Source organism: Dendrobates tinctorius, unplaced genomic scaffold (genome assembly GCF_039654945.1).
Source record: "Dendrobates tinctorius isolate UK_male_01 unplaced genomic scaffold, ASM3965494v1 ptg000084l, whole genome shotgun sequence".
Classification (NCBI taxonomy): Eukaryota; Metazoa; Chordata; class Amphibia; order Anura; family Dendrobatidae; genus Dendrobates; species Dendrobates tinctorius.
The window spans coordinates 43,738,437-43,758,908 of NW_027361752.1; the positions used below are offsets into that span (position 1 = coordinate 43,738,437).

At 51.4% G+C, this 20,472-nt stretch overlaps 2 protein-coding genes across 5 annotated transcripts in view; one reads left to right on the plus strand and one right to left on the minus strand.

Annotated features, from left to right (window-relative positions):
• The window catches only part of USP16 (ubiquitin specific peptidase 16), a 36,767-nt gene extending 33,900 nt beyond the window's left edge, over window positions 1-2,867 (minus strand). The window contains exon 1 of one of the 3 annotated variants that reach the window (XM_073584590.1): window positions 2,678-2,866. The gene's annotated coding sequence lies outside the window, so the exon portion shown is untranslated. Of the gene's footprint in view, window positions 1-2,677 lie in introns of all 3 variants that reach the window. The other 2 variants (XM_073584589.1, XM_073584591.1) reach the window with 2 other exon arrangements.
• Window positions 2,868-3,052: 185 nt separating this feature from the next.
• The window catches only part of RWDD2B (RWD domain containing 2B), a 29,533-nt gene continuing 12,113 nt past the window's right edge, over window positions 3,053-20,472 (plus strand). The window contains exons 1-3 of one of the 2 annotated variants that reach the window (XM_073584592.1): window positions 3,053-3,208; window positions 4,688-4,900; window positions 11,922-11,989. In XM_073584592.1, the coding sequence (XP_073440693.1) occupies window positions 4,691-4,900; window positions 11,922-11,989 (278 nt within the window). In that variant the 5' untranslated portion in view covers window positions 3,053-3,208; window positions 4,688-4,690. The other variant, XM_073584593.1, reaches the window with a different exon arrangement.

Here is a 20,472-nt window from a genome sequence, read left to right on the forward strand (position 1 = left end):
ACAGTCGGCCCCCCTGAGAGGAGGAGGCGGCAGACGCCGCTGACACAGTCGGCCCCCCTGAGAGGAGGAGGCGGCAGACGCCGCTGACACAGTCGGCCCCCCTGAGAGGAGGAGGCGGCAGACGCCGCTGACACAGTCGGCCCCCCTGAGAGGAGGAGGCGGCAGACGCCGCTGACACAGTCGGCCCCCCTGAGAGGAGGAGGCGGCAGACGCCGCTGACACAGTCGGCCCCCCTGAGAGGAGGAGGCGGCAGACGCCGCTGACACAGTCGGCCCCCCTGAGAGGAGGAGGCGGCAGACGCCGCTGACACAGTCGGCCCCCCTGAGAGGAGGAGGCGGCAGACGCCGCTGACACAGTCGGCCCCCCTGAGAGGAGGAGGCGGCAGACGCCGCTGACACAGTCGGCCCCCCTGAGAGGAGGAGGCGGCAGACGCCGCTGACACAGTCGGCCCCCCTGAGAGGAGGAGGCGGCACACGCCGCTGACACAGTCGGCCCCCCTGAGAGGAGGAGGCGGCAGACGCCGCTGACACAGTCGGCCCCCCTGAGAGGAGGAGGCGGCAGACGCCGCTGACACAGTCGGCCCCCCTGAGAGGAGGAGGCGGCAGACGCCGCTGACACAGTCGGCCCCCCTGAGAGGAGGAGGCGGCAGACGCCGCTGACACAGTCGGCCCCCCTGAGAGGAGGAGGCGGCAGACGCCGCTGACACAGTCGGCCCCCCTGAGAGGAGGAGGCGGCAGACGCCGCTGACACAGTCGGCCCCCCTGAGAGGAGGAGGCGGCAGACGCCACTGACACAGTCGGCCCCCCTGAGAGGAGGAGGCGGCAGACGCCACTGACACAGTCGGCCCCCCTGAGAGGAGGAGGCGGCAGACGCCACTGACACAGTCGGCCCCCCTGAGAGGAGGAGGCGGCAGACGCCACTGACACAGTCGGCCCCCCTGAGAGGAGGAGGCGGCAGACGCCACTGACACAGTCGGCCCCCCTGAGAGGAGGAGGCGGCAGACGCCACTGACACAGTCGGCCCCCCTGAGAGGAGGAGGCGGCAGACGCCACTGACACAGTCGGCCCCCCTGAGAGGAGGAGGCGGCAGACGCCACTGACACAGTCGGCCCCCCTGAGAGGAGGAGGCGGCAGACGCCACTGACACAGTCGGCCCCCCTGAGAGGAGGAGGCGGCAGACGCCACTGACACAGTCGGCCCCCCTGAGAGGAGGAGGCGGCAGACGCCACTGACACAGTCGGCCCCCCTGAGAGGAGGAGGCGGCAGACGCCACTGACACAGTCGGCCCCCCTGAGAGGAGGAGGCGGCAGACGCCACTGACACAGTCGGCCCCCCTGAGAGGAGGAGGCGGCAGACGCCACTGACACAGTCGGCCCCCCTGAGAGGAGGAGGCGGCAGACGCCACTGACACAGTCGGCCCCCCTGAGAGGAGGCGGCAGACGCCACTGACACAGTCGGCCCCCCTGAGAGGAGGCGGCAGACGCCACTGACACAGTCGGCCCCCCTGAGAGGAGGCGGCAGACGCCACTGACACAGTCGGCCCCCCTGAGAGGAGGCGGACACCGCTGACACAGTCGGCCCCCCTGAGAGGAGGCGGACACCGCTGACACAGTCGGCCCCCCTGAGAGGAGGCGGACACCGCTGACACAGTCGGCCCCCCTGAGAGGAGGCGGACACCGCTGACACAGTCGGCCCCCCTGAGAGGAGGCGGACACCGCTGACACAGTCGGCCCCCCTGAGAGGAGGCGGACACCGCTGACAGTCGGCCCCCCTGAGAGGAGGCGGACACCGCTGACACAGTCGGCCCCCCTGAGAGGAGGCGGACACCGCTGACACAGTCGGCCCCCCTGAGAGGAGGCGGACACCGCTGACACAGTCGGCCCCCCTGAGAGGAGGCGGACACCGCTGACACAGTCGGCCCCCCTGAGAGGAGGCGGCAGACGCCACTGACACAGTCGGCCCCCCTGAGAGGAGGCGGACACCGCTGACACAGTTGGCCCCCCTGAGAGGAGGCGGACACCGCTGACACAGTCGGCCCCCCTGAGAGGAGGCGGACACCGCTGACACAGTCGGCCCCCCTGAGAGGAGGCGGACACCGCTGACACAGTCGGCCCCCCTGAGAGGAGGCGGACACCGCTGACACAGTTGGCCCCCCTGAGAGGAGGCGGACACCGCTGACACAGTCAGACCCCCGAGGAGGCGGCAGACGCCACTGACACAGTCGGCCCCCCTGAGAGGAGGCGGACACCGCTGACACAGTCGGCCCCCCTGAGAGGAGGCGGACACCGCTGACACAGTTGGCCCCCCTGAGAGGAGGCGGACACCGCTGACACAGTCAGACCCCCGAGGAGGCGGCCACTGACACGTTGGCCCCTTGGTGCCCTTTGGGCACTCTTGCAGCAGGCGAGAGCTTCGGGTTCACAGTGTGGAGCGTTTTTATACGGTGTGGACGTCGCGGTTTCCTTTTCCCCCAATATGGCGGCGCTCTCTTTCTGCACCACTGCCGATATGTGTGAAATTTATCCTAATCATGGCGATAACTAGAGATAAGAGGAAAGCGATGAGGAATTCTCCAGGCGCTCAGCCCCTGGGCACCGCAGCCCTACATCTGTGCAGTGCTCCCCATATCCCTGCAGCCTGCGCACGCTTCCGCCCACACTGACAGCCCAGACACCTACCTCAGCAGCTATGTCCCGACATATGGCGATCAGGGGCGACAGCTCACACACAACATCTGCTAGAAACTACAGGAGGATTAGACCTGGCGCATGCGCAGTGCGGCCGCACTCTGTCAGCGCTCCCCACGCGTCCCGCTGAGCTGTCTCCCGGCGTCGATCCTTCTCTACACGCTACCGGCTTTCTCTCTCCGTGCTTAGCTTGGCACTTCAGTGTGAAATTCAGAGCAAGGAGATTATACACTATGAGCAAAACGCATGTCTCCATTTGTGAGGCGGAGAAATAACTGGGTCGACGGTCATCAACTTGAAACTTATGGAAAACAGTCTACGGCAAAATGGCGGAATCCAGGATATTAACCTAGTTTGTCCTCTTAGGGTGAAAGGTGCAGAGGCGTCAGATGACGTAAAAAGCAGGAAATGCTTAGTGATTGGTTGGGAATATCAGTCAGCGATCACCTGACCCTTTTAGACCAATGAGCTGTTGTCCTGACAGACGTATGGCTCTCTGCACTCTAGAAGTGCTGCGGTGTGGTAAGTTAACCCATAAGCTGCCTTGTGGCCCCTGCTAGCTGTGAGATCTCTTCACTGTACCTGCACTCCTGCTGGGACTTGTAGTTCTATCACTAGAGATATCTGGTATCTTATATATCTGGCAGCCGCTTATTTCCCTTTTAGAGAGGCTTCCCTTTAAAGAGCATAGCTATTACTATTGCTGGAATCTTCGGGTAGGGAGGTCATTTTCTTTACCTTTTCTTTGTAAAACGCATGTATTTTGGACTGAAAAATAATTTTTACCATTGGGTTTCATTAGGCCATTCATTCGCCATTTGCCTTCTGCAGCCTCTGCGTGTTGTGCTGTACATTGCTGACTGTAGAGTGAGTCAACGGAGGATCCTTCAGTGAGCTCCTCTCAGCTGATTTAACACCGCACTAGCTTGATGTGATCTGCGGTCATAAATCAGCGCGGAAAAGCTTGGAAAAAGACAGAAGAGTTACGCCAGCTCACTGACAGATTCTCAGTTAACTCATTCTGCAACCTGCAATTTGCGGGGAAACAAAGAGCCAAACGGTGTAAAATTTTTAATGAAGCCCCAATTGCAAAATGGATTATTGGCCCTGAATACATGTGTTAAAGTAAAAGGGATTACAAGAATAAAATGCCCCCAAAGGTGTCCATAAGCTTTAAAGGGAACCTGCCGGCTGACACTTGCCGCCCGAACCGCGACTGATGGGTCTCTTGCTATCTGTGTGGTGCGGAGAGATGCTTCTGACCAGTCAGTGGAGACACATAGTTCCCGGATGGATTTGTAATGTATGTTTCCTCTGAAACGTGGCAGCGATTCATGGCTGAAATAATGTCGCCGGTGTCTGACTCATGCTGCCCGTGGTCTTGTCAAGTTCCCTTTATTCGGCTCTGTCACCAGATTTGACAAGACTCACTGCAGACATTAATGGATAGATCTTATTGACCTGATGAGGCTGATGTGTTTACTTTTAACATTGATGCCGGAATGGCTTCACAGTCATTGTTGAAAGGGATTAAAACTCCATTTTTTTTAACGACTGAGTAGGTGACTGTAAGCTTTTATTATTTTAGTTGGGAGATCTGCCCGCCTAGCCTTACTGACAGCGCCTCAGTGTCTCTCCTCCCTGCTGAGATCTCACACAGCTCAGTACAAGCTGCGGCTGTCAGGCTGGGAGGGCAGACACTGATTACAGTGGGATCATGACCTCTGTATTCTCAGTCCGGACTCCTAAAGTGTTCACCTTTAATATCAACGGCTCCGATATGGATTTCAAAGTAAGTACATCAGCCCCATCAGGTGTGATAGATCTATTTGATAGTGTAGTTTGTATTGTTAAATCTGATGACAGATCCGCTTTAATTACAAATGGGCTGATAGATTTCACAGTTTCCACGTCTGCTCCGGATATTCCCGGCAGTGTCTCGGGCCGGGCCGTACATGTCCGGGTTTAGGAGACTTGACTATTATTTTTTTGTTTCTTCAGAGAATGACGAGCTATGAGGAAGCCGAGGCTCAAATATCGGAGCTGGACCTTCTGTCCAGCATGTTCCCCAGTGAAGAAGAGTTCAGCGTCACTGATGAGTTAGCGCTGGCCGAGCTGCGGGATTACGCCGAGAGGCGCGTCACCGCCGTCACCCCCACGTTCCAGATTCAGTTCACTCTGACCGTGAAGCTGGGAGAAGCAGACATAGCCCAGGTAAGACCGCCACCGGCCCCTGGCTGACCTATAAACGGACGAGTGCGCTGCGAGAGAGAAAAAGGGGTTGCACCTGGATTTAGCCCCTGTAACACCCCACTCCAAGCGATCACGGGGTGAGGCCGGCTCGCCATGTAAAGGCCCCCATGTCTCCGTGTCTTGTTTATCCTATGAAGGCTTCAGTCACACATTTTAATCATTATTTTCCTGTGTGTTTTTAGGGGGGGGGGTTCTGTACACAAAAAAAAAGCGGGGGGGGTATGTACTACTCTGGTCCACTGTGCAAACTAAGCTATCCTATTAAAGTGAATGGGTCTGTAAAGAAAAAAAATAGTAGACAGCACACGCCTGCCTCGGAGCAGAGTCATTGTGCTGCCCAACTCTCACTGGCCAGTTGCAAAATGAAATCTAAAACAAAATTATATTTTTTTTGCATGGTCAGTTTCTTTTTTTTCTTTTTTTTTACTGATGTGTGAATGAGGTCTTATTATTTTTAAATATAACTGTATAATTTAAAAATATCTATAAAATCTGAAAAATACATTATTATTATAGATATATAAAATATGAAGCCTCCAGTGCATGCCGGGAGAGAGAGACTGGGGGGGGAGAGAGAGAGAGAGAGAGAGACTGGGGGGGAGAGAGAGAGAGAGAGACTGGGGGGGAGAGAGAGAGACTGGGGGGGAGAGAGAGAGACTGGGGGGGAGAGAGAGAGAGAGACTGGGGGGGAGAGAGAGAGAGAGACTGGGGGGGGAGAGAGAGAGAGACTGGGGGGGGGAGAGAGAGAGAGACTGGGGGGGAGAGAGAGAGAGAGACTGGGGGGGAGAGAGAGAGAGAGACTGGGGGGGAGAGAGAGAGAGAGACTGGGGGGGAGAGAGAGAGAGAGAGACGGGGGGGAGAGAGAGAGAGACTGGGGGGGAGAGAGAGAGAGACTGGGGGGGAGAGAGAGAGAGACTGGGGGGGAGAGAGAGAGAGACTGGGGGAGAGAGAGAGAGAGAGACTGGGGGGGAGAGAGAGAGAGACTGGGGGAGAGAGAGAGAGAGAGAGACTGGGGGGAGAGAGACTGGGGGGAGAGAGAGAGAGAGACTGGGGGGAGAGAGAGACTGGGGGGGAGAGAGAGAGAGAGACTGGGGGGGAGAGAGAGAGAGAGACTGGGGGGGAGAGAGAGAGAGAGAGACGGGGGGGAGAGAGAGAGACTGGGGGGAGAGAGAGAGACTGGGGGGGGGAGAGAGAGAGACTGGGGGGGAGAGAGAGAGAGACTGGGGGAGAGAGAGAGAGAGAGACTGGGGGAGAGAGAGAGAGAGACTGGGGGAGAGAGAGAGAGAGACGGGGGGGAGAGAGAGAGAGACTGGGGGGGAGAGAGAGAGAGAGAGAGACTGGGGGGGAGAGAGAGAGAGACTGGGGGGGAGAGAGAGAGAGAGAGAGACTGGGGGGAGAGAGAGACTGGGGGGAGAGAGAGACTGGGGGGAGAGAGAGACTGGGGGGGAGAGAGAGAGAGACTGGGGGGGGAGAGAGAGACTGGGGGGGAGAGAGAGAGAGAGACTGGGGGGGAGAGAGAGACTGGGGGGGAGAGAGAGAGAGAGAGAGAGAGACTGGGGGGAGAGAGAGACTGGGGGGAGAGAGAGACTGGGGGGGGGAGAGAGAGACTGGGGGGGGAGAGAGAGACTGGGGGGGGGGGAGAGAGACTGGGGGGGAGAGAGAGAGACTGGGGGGGAGAGAGAGAGAGAGACTGGGGGGGAGAGAGAGAGAGAGACTGGGGGGGAGAGAGAGAGAGAGACTGGGGGGGAGAGAGAGAGAGAGACTGGGGGAGAGAGAGAGAGAGAGACTGGGGGGGAGAGAGAGAGAGAGACTGGGAGAGAGAGAGAGAGAGACTGGGGGGGAGAGAGAGAGAGAGACTGGGGGAGAGAGAGAGAGAGACTGGGGGGAGAGAGAGAGAGAGACTGGGGGGGAGAGAGAGAGAGAGACTGGGGGGGAGAGAGAGAGAGAGACTGGGGGGGAGAGAGAGAGAGAGAGACTGGGGGGAGAGAGAGAGACTGGGGGGAGAGAGAGAGACTGGGGGGAGAGAGAGAGACTGGGGGGGGGAGAGAGAGAGACTGGGGGGGAGAGAGAGAGAGACTGGGGGAGAGAGAGAGAGAGAGACTGGGGGGGAGAGAGAGAGAGAGACTGGGGGGGAGAGAGAGAGAGAGAGACTGGGGGAGAGAGAGAGAGAGACTGGGGGGAGAGAGAGAGAGAGACTGGGGGGGAGAGAGAGAGAGAGACTGGGGGGAGAGAGAGAGAGAGACTGGGGGGGAGAGAGAGAGAGAGACTGGGGGGGAGAGAGAGAGAGAGAGACGGGGGGGAGAGAGAGAGACTGGGGGGAGAGAGAGAGACTGGGGGGGGGAGAGAGAGAGACTGGGGGGGAGAGAGAGAGAGACTGGGGGAGAGAGAGAGAGAGAGACTGGGGGAGAGAGAGAGAGAGACTGGGGGAGAGAGAGAGAGAGACTGGGGGAGAGAGAGAGAGAGACTGGGGGGGAGAGAGAGACTGGGGGGGAGAGAGAGACTGGGGGGAGAGAGAGACTGGGGGGGAGAGAGAGAGAGACTGGGGGGAGAGAGAGAGAGACTGGGGGGGAGAGAGAGAGAGACTGGGGGGGAGAGAGAGACTGGGGGGGAGAGAGAGACTGGGGGGGAGAGAGAGACTGGGGGGGAGAGAGAGAGAGAGAGAGACTGGGGGGGAGAGAGAGACTGGGGGGGAGGGGGAGAGAGAGACTGGGGGGGAGAGAGAGAGAGAGACTGGGGGGGGAGAGAGAGACTGGGGGGAGAGAGAGACTGGGGGGGAGAGAGAGAGAGAGACTGGGGGGGGAGAGAGAGAGAGAGACTGGGGGGGAGAGAGAGAGACTGGGGGAGAGAGAGAGAGAGAGACTGGGAGGGAGAGAGAGAGAGACTGGGGGGAGAGAGAGAGGGAGACTGGGGGGGAGAGAGAGAGAGGGAGACTTGGGGGAGAGGGAGAACGAGGGTAACTGGGGGGAGAGAGAGACGGAGAGACTCGCCACCTGGGCATAGAACAGGTTCAGTAACTAGTACATGTATACAGTTCCGTATTCCCCAAAATGCAGCAATAAAAAAAAGTCCACTCACCCCGTAAAAAAATAAGCTCATAATTATTATTAGTGTACATTTATATAGCGCCATTTATTCCATGGCGCTTTACATGTGAAAAGGGGAAATATAGACAAGTATAATAAACGTGTGTAAGACAAGGGACACACAAGTACATAAGGAGAGGGGACCCTGCCCGCGAGGGCTCACAGTCTACAGGGATGGGTGAGGATACAGTAGGAGAGGGTAGAGCAGGTCGTGCGGTGGTTCAGTAGATCGAGGATCATTGCAGGCTGTAGGCTTGTCGGAACAGGTGGGTCTTCAGGTTCTTCTTGAAGGTTTTCGTTGATGGTGAGAGTCTGATGTGTTGCGGCAGGGAGTTCCAGAGTATGGGGGAAGCACGGGAGAAGTCTTGTATGCGGTTGTGGGAAGAAGAGATAAGGGGGGAGTAGAGAAGGAGATCTTGGGACGATCGAAGGTTGCGTGCGGGTAGGTACCTAGAGACCATGTCACAGATGTATGGAGGAGACAGGTTGTGGATGGCTTTGTATGTCATGGTTAGGGTTTTGAATTGTAGCCTCTGGGCAATAGGAAGCCAGTGAAGGGCCTGGCATAGGGGGGAGGCTGGGGAATAGCGGGGAGACAGGTGGATTAGTCAGGCAGCAGAGTGTAGGATGGACTGGAGCGGAGCCAGAGTGCTAGAGGGGAGGCCAGAGAGTAGGAGGTTGCAGTAGTCGAGGTGGGAGATGATAAGAGCATGCACAAGTGTTTTTGTTGTTTCGTGGTTGAGGAATGAGCGGATTCGGGAAATATTTTTGAGTTTGAGGCGGCAGGAGGAGGCGAGGGCTTGGATATGTTGTTTGAAAGAGAGCGCAGAGTCGAGGATCACCCCAAGGCACCAAGCATGCGGGACTGGGGAAAGAGAGCAGCAGTTGACATTGATGGATAGGTCTGGTGGAGGGGTAGAGTGAGATGGGGGAAAGATGATGAATTCTGTTTTGTCCATGTTCAGTTTGAGAAAGCGAGCAGAGAAGAAGGCTGAGATAGCAGACAGACCTTGTGGGATTTCAGTCAGTAAGGAGGCGAGGTCGGGTCCAGATAGGTAGATCTGCGTGTCATCGGCGTAGAGGTGATACTGCAAACTGTGGGATTCTATGAGCAGTCCCAAGCCGAAGGTGTAGATGGAGAATAGTAGGGGTCCTAGGACAGAGCCTTGGGGAACACCGACAGATAGGGGGCGAGGTGAGGAGGTGGTGTGTGAGAGGGAGACACTGAATGTTCGGTCTGTTAGGTATGATGACATCCAGGATAGGGCCAGGTCTATGATGCCAAGAGATGAGAGATTCTGTAGCAGGAGGGAATGGTCTACGGTGTCGAAGGCAGAGGACAGGTCCAGAAGGAGGAGGACAGAGTAGTGTCGCTTGCTCTTGGTGGTTAGTAAGTCGTTAGTGACTTTAGTTAGGGCAGTTTCAGTTGAGTGATGCGGTCGGAAGCCAGAATGTAACCGGTCAAAAAGGGAACAGGAGGAGAGGTGGGAGGACAGTTCAAGATATACATGCGGTTCCAGTAGTTTTGAGGCGTAAGGGAGAAGAGATATTGGGCGATAGTTAGACACAGAGGATTGGTCAAGGGAGGGCTTTTTGAGGATGGGTGTGATTGAGGCATGTTTGAAGGATGAGGGAAAGACACCATTTGTAACTGAAAGGTTGAAAAGGTGTGTTAGAGATGGGATGAGGACTGTGGCAAGGTTAGGGATGAGGTGGGATGGGAGCGGGTCAAGGGCACAAGTGGTGAGGTGTGATCTTGACAGAAGGGTGGAGAGCTGATCTTCTGTCATGGTGGAGAAGCTGGCTTTTGCAGAACAGGGCTGAGCGGCTAAGAGGGGCATTGGGGGCTGCGGGCCAAAGTTTTGTCTGATCGTGTCGATCTTCTGCTTAAAGAAGGAGGCAAAGTCTTCAGCAGAAATGAGAGGAGGGGGAGGAGGTGCTGTGGGACGGAGTAGAGAATTGAAAGTGTTGAAGAGCTGTTTAGGGTTGTGAGACAGGGAGGAGATGAGAAGTAAGTTTGTTTTGCGGCAGAGAGCGTGGGCTTAAAGCTGGCAAGGGACTGCTTGTATGCGCTGAAGTGCTCAGTAGAATGGGTTCTCTTCCATCTCCGCTTAGTGGCCCTGGAAACCCGTCTCAGTTCTTTGGTCAGGCTGGTTAGCCAGGGCTGCCTGTTGATTGTTCGAGTTTTGCTCTGCGTGAGGGGGGCAGCCGAATCAAGTGTTGCTGTTATTGTGGTGTTATAAAAAGTGGCAGCAGCATCTGTGTCATGAAGGGAAGCTATGTCTGTAAGAGGGAGAAGGGACTCAGAGAGTGATTGTAAATTGAGGTGTTTGAGATTCCTGCGAGGGTGAGCAAGTTTGTGGAGCGGGAGTTGCGCAGTAGGAGAGGAGAGGGGAGAGAATGTCAGTAGGTTGTGGTCAGACAGGGGGAGGGGAGATTTATTGAGATTAGTGAGGAAACAGAGACGAGTGAAGATAAGGTCCAGCGTGTGACCATCTTTGTGAGTGGCCGCAGAGGACCATTGAGTGAGGCCGAGGGAAGCCGTGAGCGATAGAAGTTTAGAGGCAGCCGGGGTGGAAGTGTCAATGGGGATGTTGAAGTCGCCCATGATGATGGTGGGGATGTCCGCAGAAAGGAAATGGAGTAGCCAGGTGGTGAAGTGGTCGAGATGGCTAGTTCTGGGGGGCGGTAGATGACAGCCAGTTGGAGGTTGGAGGGGGAATAGATGCGGACGGAGTGCACCTCAAACGAGGGAAGAGTAGTGGAGGGTGGCAGAGGCATTAGGGTAAAGGAGTAGGTATCAGACAGGAGCAAGCCAACTCCTCCACCACGTTTGTTGCTGGAGCGAGGGGTGTGAGAGAGATGGAATCCGCCATAGGAAAGCGCAGCTGGAGAGGCTGTGTCAGAGGGAGTGAGCCAGGTTTCAGTGATGGCAAGGAAGGAGAGTTTGTTGGTGATAAAGAGGTCATGGATAAACGATAGCTTGTTGCAGACAGAGCGTGCGTTCCATAGGGCTCCAGGTAAGGGGGTTGGGGGAGTGGGGGCTGGATGAATGGGTATGAGGTTATCATGGTTGCGAGGACGTGTAGAGGATCGTGGCAGGTGATAGAAATGAGGGTAGGGATGTGTTGAGGAGGGCCAGGATTTGGGGATACGTCGCCAGCAATAAGGAGTAGTAGACAGAGCGTTAGAAGGTGAGAGCAGGATAGGACATGATGTGGCCGTGTGTTCCTGGACAAAAAAAGGATTGTATGTGGATTAACAGTTGTGACGAAGAGGTGAGATAGCTGGGAAGGATGGAGGGGGAAATGACAAGTTCCTTACTGGGTGGAGGTATTGCAGGAGTTAGGGAGAAATAGAATAGTATGGGGGTGATAGTAAAAAGAAGGCGAAACATTGTAGTGGTGTTATAGTACGTTACCTTACAGTCAATTCCAGTCCAATTCTAGTCTAATTCAGATTATTGTACTTAGAAATCTGTACTTTGAAATATGGATTTTGAAATACATGGAGCCGACTACGTCTGGAGCAGATCCATGGTGCTGAATATATGTGCAGCTAAAGACAATCAGGTGTGAGTGAAAGTGGGGTGTGACTGCCCAGGCCAAATGCACAGAGATAAGCAGAGGTCATAAAACGGGGAAGGAGTTATACAGACCACTTAGATGTGTGGCAAAGATAACAAGATGGAGTACAATTATGGATACAAGAAGATGGGTAAGCAATGCATACCATACAAAATACAATGCAATTCACATGGGGCATTCAGGAGCATGTAATAAAAATAATGGGCGCATCAGAGTGTAAAGGGGATGAAAAGTGAAAAATGACATTAGAGCATTTACGATCTCGTTTTCTGTTTTTCTCTCTTCCATTCCCGCTGCTTTTCTGTCTTGTAGCACGTCCTGTCGTTACATTGCTCATACCCACCGCACTATCCCAATGTGCCACCAGAAATCGTCATCAGGTAAAGTTTGTGCTGTCCTATTTCTCTTTATCACGTATATAGATATGAGCACACAGACCAAGCCTAATATATCATAGAAGTGTTGCTCCTATTTAACCAAACATCAGAGAAAATGAATATGTACACAATACATATTTCACTGAGATACGCAACTGCACAATAAAAATAGAATGTTCAAAGTTAAACAAAGTAAAAACAAAGAACAATGAAAGGAAGGGGAGGCTGATGAGCAACACAAAATAATGAAAATAAGACAATACCAAGGGTAACCACCAGATGGCAGAATACTACCAAGGAGTAATAATAACAGGTATGTATAGGCACGTCACACGTGTTCAAAATTGTTGATACCCCTCGTTTAATGACAGAAAAACCCACAATGGTGACAGAAATAACTTCAATCTGACAAAAGTAATAAATAAAAAATCTATGAAAATGAACAAATGAAAGTCAGACATTATTATAATAATAAATTTTATTTCTATAGCGCCGACATATTCCGCAGCACTTTACATTTCAGAGGGGATTTGTACAGACAATAGACATTACAGCATAACAATAATCACATAGATCATAACAGATACCAAGAGGAATGAGGGCCCTGCTCGCAAGCTTACAATCTATGAGGAAAGAGGTAGACACGAAAGGTGGGTGGTAACAGTTGCCCTGATTGTATGGACCAGCCATAATGTTAAGTGTGTAACAGTACAGACACAGAGGGTACAATGAAATCTCAAGACTATCAAGTGATTCTAGAGAGAAATGTGCTGCCCAGTGTCCGAAAGTTTGGTCTAAGGGTATGTGCACACGCTGCGGATTGGGGTGCGGATTTTGTAAAATCCGCAGGTAAATCTGCAGTTCAAAAGACCTGCGGTTTTACCTGTGGATTGCTCTGTGGTTTTGCCCTGCAGTTTTTCATCTCCACAATGGAAATGGCAAACTGCAGCGGAATCCGCAGAAAGAAGTGACATGTCAATTCTTTCTGTGGTTTCAAAACTGCAGGAAAATCCGCGCGGAAAAATCCGCACCGTCTGAACTGCCAAATCCGCTGCGGAAGCGCAGCGTGTGCACACACCCTTAGTCACAGGTTATGGGTCTTGCAACAGGATAATGACCCCAAATACACAGCTAAAAACACCCAAGAATGGCTAAGAGGAAAACAATGAACTATTCTGCAGTGGCCTTCTATGAGCCCTGACCTAAATCCTATTGAGCATCTTTGGATAGAGCTGAAACATGGGGTCTGGAAAAGGCGACCTTCAAACACGAGACAACTGGAGCAGTTTGCTCTTGCGGAGTGGGCCAAAATACCTGTCCAGAGGTGCAGAAGTCTCATTGACAGTTACAGGAATCGTTTGATTGCAGTGATTGCCTCAAAAGGTTGTGCAACAAAATATTAAGTTAAGGCTACCATCATTTCCGTCCAGGCCGATTTCATGAGGTTTATTTTTGTTTAAATTCTGTGGAAGCGTGGCTGAAAAGCAATGTCTGACTTTCATTTGTTCATTTTCAGAGATTTTTGATTTATTACTTTTGTCAGGTTCAAGTTATTTCTGTCACCATTGTGGGTTTTTCTGTCATTAAACGAGGGGTACCAAGAATTTTGACCACGTGTGTACATATTGGGTGTGTGTGCATATATTTACCGTTAGGTCCAAATATATTTGGACAGAGACAACATTTTTCTAATTTTGGTTCTAGACTGTTATGAACGAGTCACCGTAGGAGGCAAAAACAGAAATGCTAGCTAAGTCCAGAAAACCAGAGAAGTTGGCAGCTATCGGATTGCAGACCCCTGAACCTATCAACAACAACTAGCAGTAGCCGTGGGGGGTTCCTACGATGCCCTAGACCCCTCGATCACAGCCGGAGAACTGCCTAGCCTAAAGACAGAAAGGGAAATCTAAACTGCCCCAGAGCAGACCCCAAAGCAATAGGCAGGACCCAACATATAATGACGGTGAAGCAAGAAGAAAAAACACTAACACAGATAGAAAGATAGACTGAGCAAATGATGGGGCCCAAGCTAACTAGATAGGACAGGATAGGAAGGCTGCTGTCTGCAATCCGCGAAAAACCCTATCAAAATAAGAGCCAAGAGACTGACAGGGGAAAAGGCCCTGAAGACGCTAGGCTTCAAAAAGACTATGTCAGTACTCAGTTATTTTCTGAAGACAGAGCAAACCGACAAAAAGGAATTCAGCTCACCCCAGCAGGGAATGGCAGAATCCAGAAAAGCAAGGCAAACTAAAACCAAAACACAAATGCAAAAAGGCAAAGCAGAAAACTTAGCTTTTGAGGAGCAGGAATCAGACTGGTCTCCTAGAATTCCACAGAGAAATCACCAGCGAGGCAGAAGGGCGTCGGCTGCCTTATATCCAGTCAGAGATCCCCGTCGCCCAGTCATCCTCACCCAGCTCAGGTGCTTGGTAATCAGCCTCACTACCTTCCTTCACCAGAAGAGGGAGTTCATCAGACCTCAATGGTGAAGGGGAAAATGAACTCATAACACTAGACATTACCACAATGCATTTTAAACAAAACACTTCAGATGCAGTTGAAGTTCAGACTTTCAGCTCTCATTTGAGGGTATCCACATTAAAATTGAATGAAGGGTTTAGGAGTTTCAGCTCCTTAACATGTGCCACCCTGTTTTTAAAGGGACCAAAAGTAATTGGACAATTGACTCCAAGGTTATTTCATGGACAGGTGTGGGCAATCCCTTCGTTATGTCATTCTCAATTAAGCAGATAAAAGGCCTGGAGTTGATTTGAGGTGTGGCTTGCATTTGGAATGTTTTGCTGTGAAGGAAACATGCGGTCAAAGGAGCTCTCTATGCAGGTGAAACAAGCCATCCTTAAGCTGCAAAAACAGAGAAAACCCATCCGAGAAATTGCTACAACATTAGGAGTGGCAAAATCTACAGTTTGGTACATCCTGAGAAAGAAAGCAAGCACTGGTGAACTCATCAATGCAAAAAGACCTGGGCGCCCACGGAAGACAACAGTGGTGGTTGATCGCAGAACAGTCTCCATGGTGAAGATGTAGGGTCGGTGTGGGCCGAGCTGGGGGGGTGGTCCCTCTTCTTACCGCGCAGAGATAAAAACAGAGAGGCAGATTCTGGGTGCAACAAATCCAAGTTTATTTCTCACTTGCCGGCCGCCTGACGGCCTCAGAAGCACACCACACTTCCTTTACCTCACGGCCTTCCATTTCCAGGGCCGCTTCTTACACACCGCACGTTACACTGGGGGACGTGTATGCACACACCGTCCCCTCTTCACTTGTCGACGCTCCTGACAGTTCCGTCACTGTGGCCGCCTTAGGCCCTTAAACCAACAGCGCTTCCACTGATCAGTCGTCGTGACAAATACGGTGTCTCACACCCAGTGCCTCGTCCCTTCTGCGGTTCTTCCTATCAGGACCACCCCCCTGACGTTCTCTCTCCTCAGTCCCCCTGGTTTAGATTCTCCTCACAGCGCACAGACTGTCGCAGTCCTCCTGTCACTGGAGCTCCCCCTGGGGACTGGAACTTTCTGGAACCCTCCCTCAGTATTTATAGCTCTCCCGGTCCCCTGTCACTGTAACCCCGCCCCCATGACCAACGGTTTCTAAAGCCCTAAGCTGAAGTCAAGTCATTTGCTCACACTCCTCCCTGCCATCTAATGGTCAACCCAAGGTACTGCACGTCCACTACACTTTCCTAGCTGTTTCCCCACTGTAATAACTGACACCTACCTACACTGTGCAAACCTTTCCTTCTTCACTCTGACTAGTCCGTCCATCCGTCAGGTCACCTTCCCTACAAAGAGAAACCCCTTCACAACAGCCAACCAAGTGACCAACACTCTCCAGGACGTAGGCGTATCAATATCCAAATCTACCATAAAGAGAAGACTGCATGAAAGTAAATACAGAGGGGTCACTGCACGGTGCAAGCCACTCATAAGCATCGAGAATCAAAAGGCTAGACTGGACTTTGCTAAAAAACATCTAAAAAAGCCAGCACAGTTCTGGAAGAACATTCTTTGGACAGATGAAAGCAAGATCAACCTCTACCAGAATGATGGAAAGAGAAAAGTATGGCGAAGGCGTGGTACAGCTCATGATCCAAAGCATACCACATCATCTGTAAAACACGGCGGAGGCAGTGTGATGGCTTGGGCATGCATGGCTGCCAGTGGCACTGGGTCACTGGTGTTTATTGATGATGTGACAGAGGACAGAAGCAGCCGGATGAATTCTGAGGTATTCAGAGCCATACTGTGTGCTCAGATCCAGCCAAATGCAGCCAAACTGATTGGTCGTCGTTTCATACTACAGATGGACAATGACCCAAAACATAAAGCCAAAGCAACCCAGGAGTTTATTAAAGCAAAGAAGTGGAATATTCTTGAATGGCCAAGTCAGTCACCTGATCTCAACCCAACTGAGCATGCATTTCACTTGTTAAAGACTAAACTTCAGACAGAAAGGCCCACAAACAAACAGCAACTGAAAACCACCGCAGTGAAGGCCTGGCAGAGCATCAAAAAGGAGGAGACACAGCGTCTGGTGACGTCCATGAGTTCAAGACTTCAGGCAGTCATTGCCAACAAAGGGTTTTCAACCAAGTACTAGAAATGAACATTGTATTTACAATTATTTAATCTGTCCAATTACTTTTGGTCCCTTTAAAAACAGGGTGACACATGTTAAGGAGCTGAAACTCCTAAACCCTTCATCCAGTTTTAATGTGGATACCCTCAAATGAAAGCTGAAAGTCTGAACTTCAACTCCATCTGAAGTGTTTTGTTTAAAATTCATTGTGGTAATGTCTAGAACCAAAATAAAAAAAATATTGTCTGTCCAAATATATATGGACCTAACTGTATATATAGTCATGGTTGAAAGTGTTGGCACCCTTGAGATTGTTCAAGAAAGTGAAATATTTCTCCCAGAAAACTGTTGCAGTTGCACATGTTTTTGTTAGATGTTGGGGATGGCGGAACGCACTAAATATAAATAATAGGAAGTGCGTTCGCCGCCCGGGGTCCACCGTGCAGTTGGTGTAACAACCGCTGCTGAGCAATGGCAGACTCGCTATATGGCGGTATACTGCACTCAGGTTAAACGTCACCCGAGGTGCGCAGAGCGGACTCTGTTAAACTCACAGAGGCGCTTTAGTATAAATAAAGCATAAACACCGAGCCTGTTAGCTTCACAGGTCTCAGCTGGCGTGCACACACGGTATATGGTCACAGGACACGGCCCAAGGCAGAGGTCGGTGTCCGTCTTGACCTACCATGCGTGCGGCGTCACTATCGCGGACGCCAGTAAATGCTGCTAACTGCAGCGCGGCGGTAACTACTGCCGCTGTACGACAGTGCCGTGAGGCATCACACTATCGGACGCTAGTGTAGAGGTGCGGTATGCACTGTGGCGTATGGCTTGCCACTGACTGGCGCTCACTATAACTCTAATTCTCTATCCACATGCGTAATATCAGAGGGAAGGGGTTTCATAATGAGTCAGTCACCAGAGTCATACATCCATCACCATTCACACATAGCAAGTATAGTCTATACTAGCGCATGGGCAAGTGGCCATGCGGGCCTTTTATAGCCATGCGCTTCTGGGACCTTCCAGACCTCTGAGATGGGCCAATCAGACCAGGACAAGGACCTGAGCACGTGACGCCCCCCGTTCTCCACTGGGAGATCGTCTCATGGGCATGCCCAGTAGCGCGGTGAGAGGACTTAGCCTCTGGAGTGGTTTCCTGCAAAGCAGGTTGCGCTACCATTGCTGGTCCAGAGGTGGCAGCAACATCCAGACCCAGAGAGCTGGTCTGAGCAGGGCGCCTGGATCGCTGAGATTGCTGTGCAGGTCCCTGAGCGGTTGGAAAAGAATGGGAGACCGCTGGATGTATGGCTCTGGATTCCCGCTGTGCAGCTGCAGGAACCCGACACCTAACATACTTGTTTATTTCCTTTGTGTATATTGGAAAAACACAAAAAAACCTGAGAAAAAGTCAAATTGGACAGAATTTCACACAAAACCCACAAAATTGTTGTGATCCTCAACTAAATATTTGGTTGCACACCCTTTGGAATAAATAACTGCAATAAATCGCTTCCTATAACCATCAACAAGCTTCTACACCTGCCAGCTGGATTTGTGACCACTCTTCTTTCCCAAACTGTTCCAAGTCTCTTATATTTTATGGTGTCTTCTCCCAACAGCAATTTTAAGATCTCTACGCAGTCGTTCAATAGGATTTAGATCCGGACTCATTGCTGCCACTTCAGAATCTCCAACCCTTTGCTGCCATACATTTCTGAGGCTTCTAGAAATATGTTTGGGGTATTTTCCTGATGGAAAACCCATGACCTAGGACGCAAACGCAGCTTTCTGACACTGGGCACTACATTACTGCAATGCCACCCAAAATTCTTTGGTAATCTTCAGATTTTGTGATGCCTTGTACACAGTCATGGCACCCAGAGGCAGCACAACAACAAAATATCTTTGAACCTCCACCATATTTTACTGTAGGCACTGTGTTCTGTTCTTTTTAGGCCTCATTCCATTTTCGGTAAACAGTAAAATGATGTGCTTTACCAAAAAGCTCTATCTTAGTCATATCTGTCCACAAGACGCTTTCCCAGAAGGATTTTGGCTTACTCACATACATTTTGGCAAACTGCCGTCTAGCTTTTTTTCTGTGTCAGCAGTGTGGTCCACCTAGGTCTCCTGCCATAGCGTTTCATTTTATTCAAATGTTGACTGATAGTCCATGCTGACACTGATGCACCCTGAGCCTGCGGGACAGCTTGTATTTCTTTGGAACTTGATTTGGGCTTCTTATCCACTATCCGGACTATCCACAATCGAGCTTGAACGAGCATCACATTCCTAAAATAAAGTTGTTTTGCCCGCAATTTTGGAAAGGTGCCAACAATTTTGTCTGGGCCATTTTTGGGACTCTGTGTGAAATTATGTCCAATTTGCTTTTTTTTGTGTTGTTTCAATACACACAAAGGAAATACACATGTGTATAACAAAACATATGTGATTTCTGGAACAATTTAAAGAGTGCGAACACCTTCGTTATATATATATATATATATATATATATATATATATATATATACAGATTTGATTCAGTGTAATGCACATAAAAATAAAATCAGTAGTGAAAAAATAGATGCATTATAATCAGATATACCCAAAAGAATAATAAGACTGTCACCACGGTCCTCACCTCAGACCCCGACGCGTGTTTCGACCCTACTTCATCTGGGGTCCAATTATGTATTATATAAACTGTAAACTTCAGTGCCGGAGCTCTAAAATGAGGGTTGTCACGTCCTTATCTTCTTCTCGGCATCCATCGTATATGTTTGGCTGATGTCCTGTGCATGTGTATAGACAGGAGCAGAAACCAACAAGCTACATGTTCTTTTTATGGAGCACTTTTGCTGCACCTTTTAAAGTGGAATCTGTTATGATTAGGTCACCGAGGAGGATAACTGGGGAATAAGCTAGGCAGCCAGAAAGGTTGGTAACTAAGCGGATTGCAGACCCCTAAACTAACAACACAACTAAAATTAGCCATGGGACGTACCTACGATGCCCTAGACGCCTCGGCACAGCCAAGGAATTAACTAAGCCTAAAGCAAGAAAGGGGAGAGCTAAACTGCCCCGGAGTAGAACCCCAAAGGAATAGATAGCCCCCAAACATATATTGTCGGTGAGACAAGATGAGGCACAATCACAGGCAGAAAATAGACTGAGCAAATGAAGGGGCCAAAACTGTCTAGATAGCACAGGACAGAAAAGATACTGTCTGCAATCACGTACAAAACCCTAAGAAAAATCCAACACATCTGATATGCAAAAATACTGAGGCCACACGACCTCTCCCCCACTAGATCAGCATTCTGGTGTGAACTGGAAGTAAAACAAAAGATACTGATATAACAGGGGACTAGCAATACTGAACAGACTGACATAAGCTGTGGCATATGGAGCGGGGTCCAGCAAAGGTCCCAGCAGGGAACAATGCTGAACCCACACAGCAAAGCAGAAAGCAGAGAAAGGCAAAACTGGATCAAATGCAAAAAGATTTCAGCAAACAACTTATCTGAACGATGCAGGACCAAGCAGGGGGCACGCGGACTTCAGAATACACAGAAAGAAAACCAAATCACCAGCAACAACTGAAGGAAGCCTGCTCACTTAAATCTTTCCAATCTGTAACACCTGACCTCCACTCCTCCCCTTCAGGTGATTGACTTCTGTCAACCCGACCAACTCCATTACCCGCAGCAACCACCAGAGGGAGCCCAAACTCAGAAGTCAGGTCAAAGGTGTTCACAACAGGAATCTGCCTGAAAAAGACGTCATGTGCGCTGTCACGTCCGCCATGTCTGCCATGTCTGTTTGTCTCAAGAACTCCTGGAGCGATGTGCATGCGCATGTTTTGTCTGCTGTCCTGCATG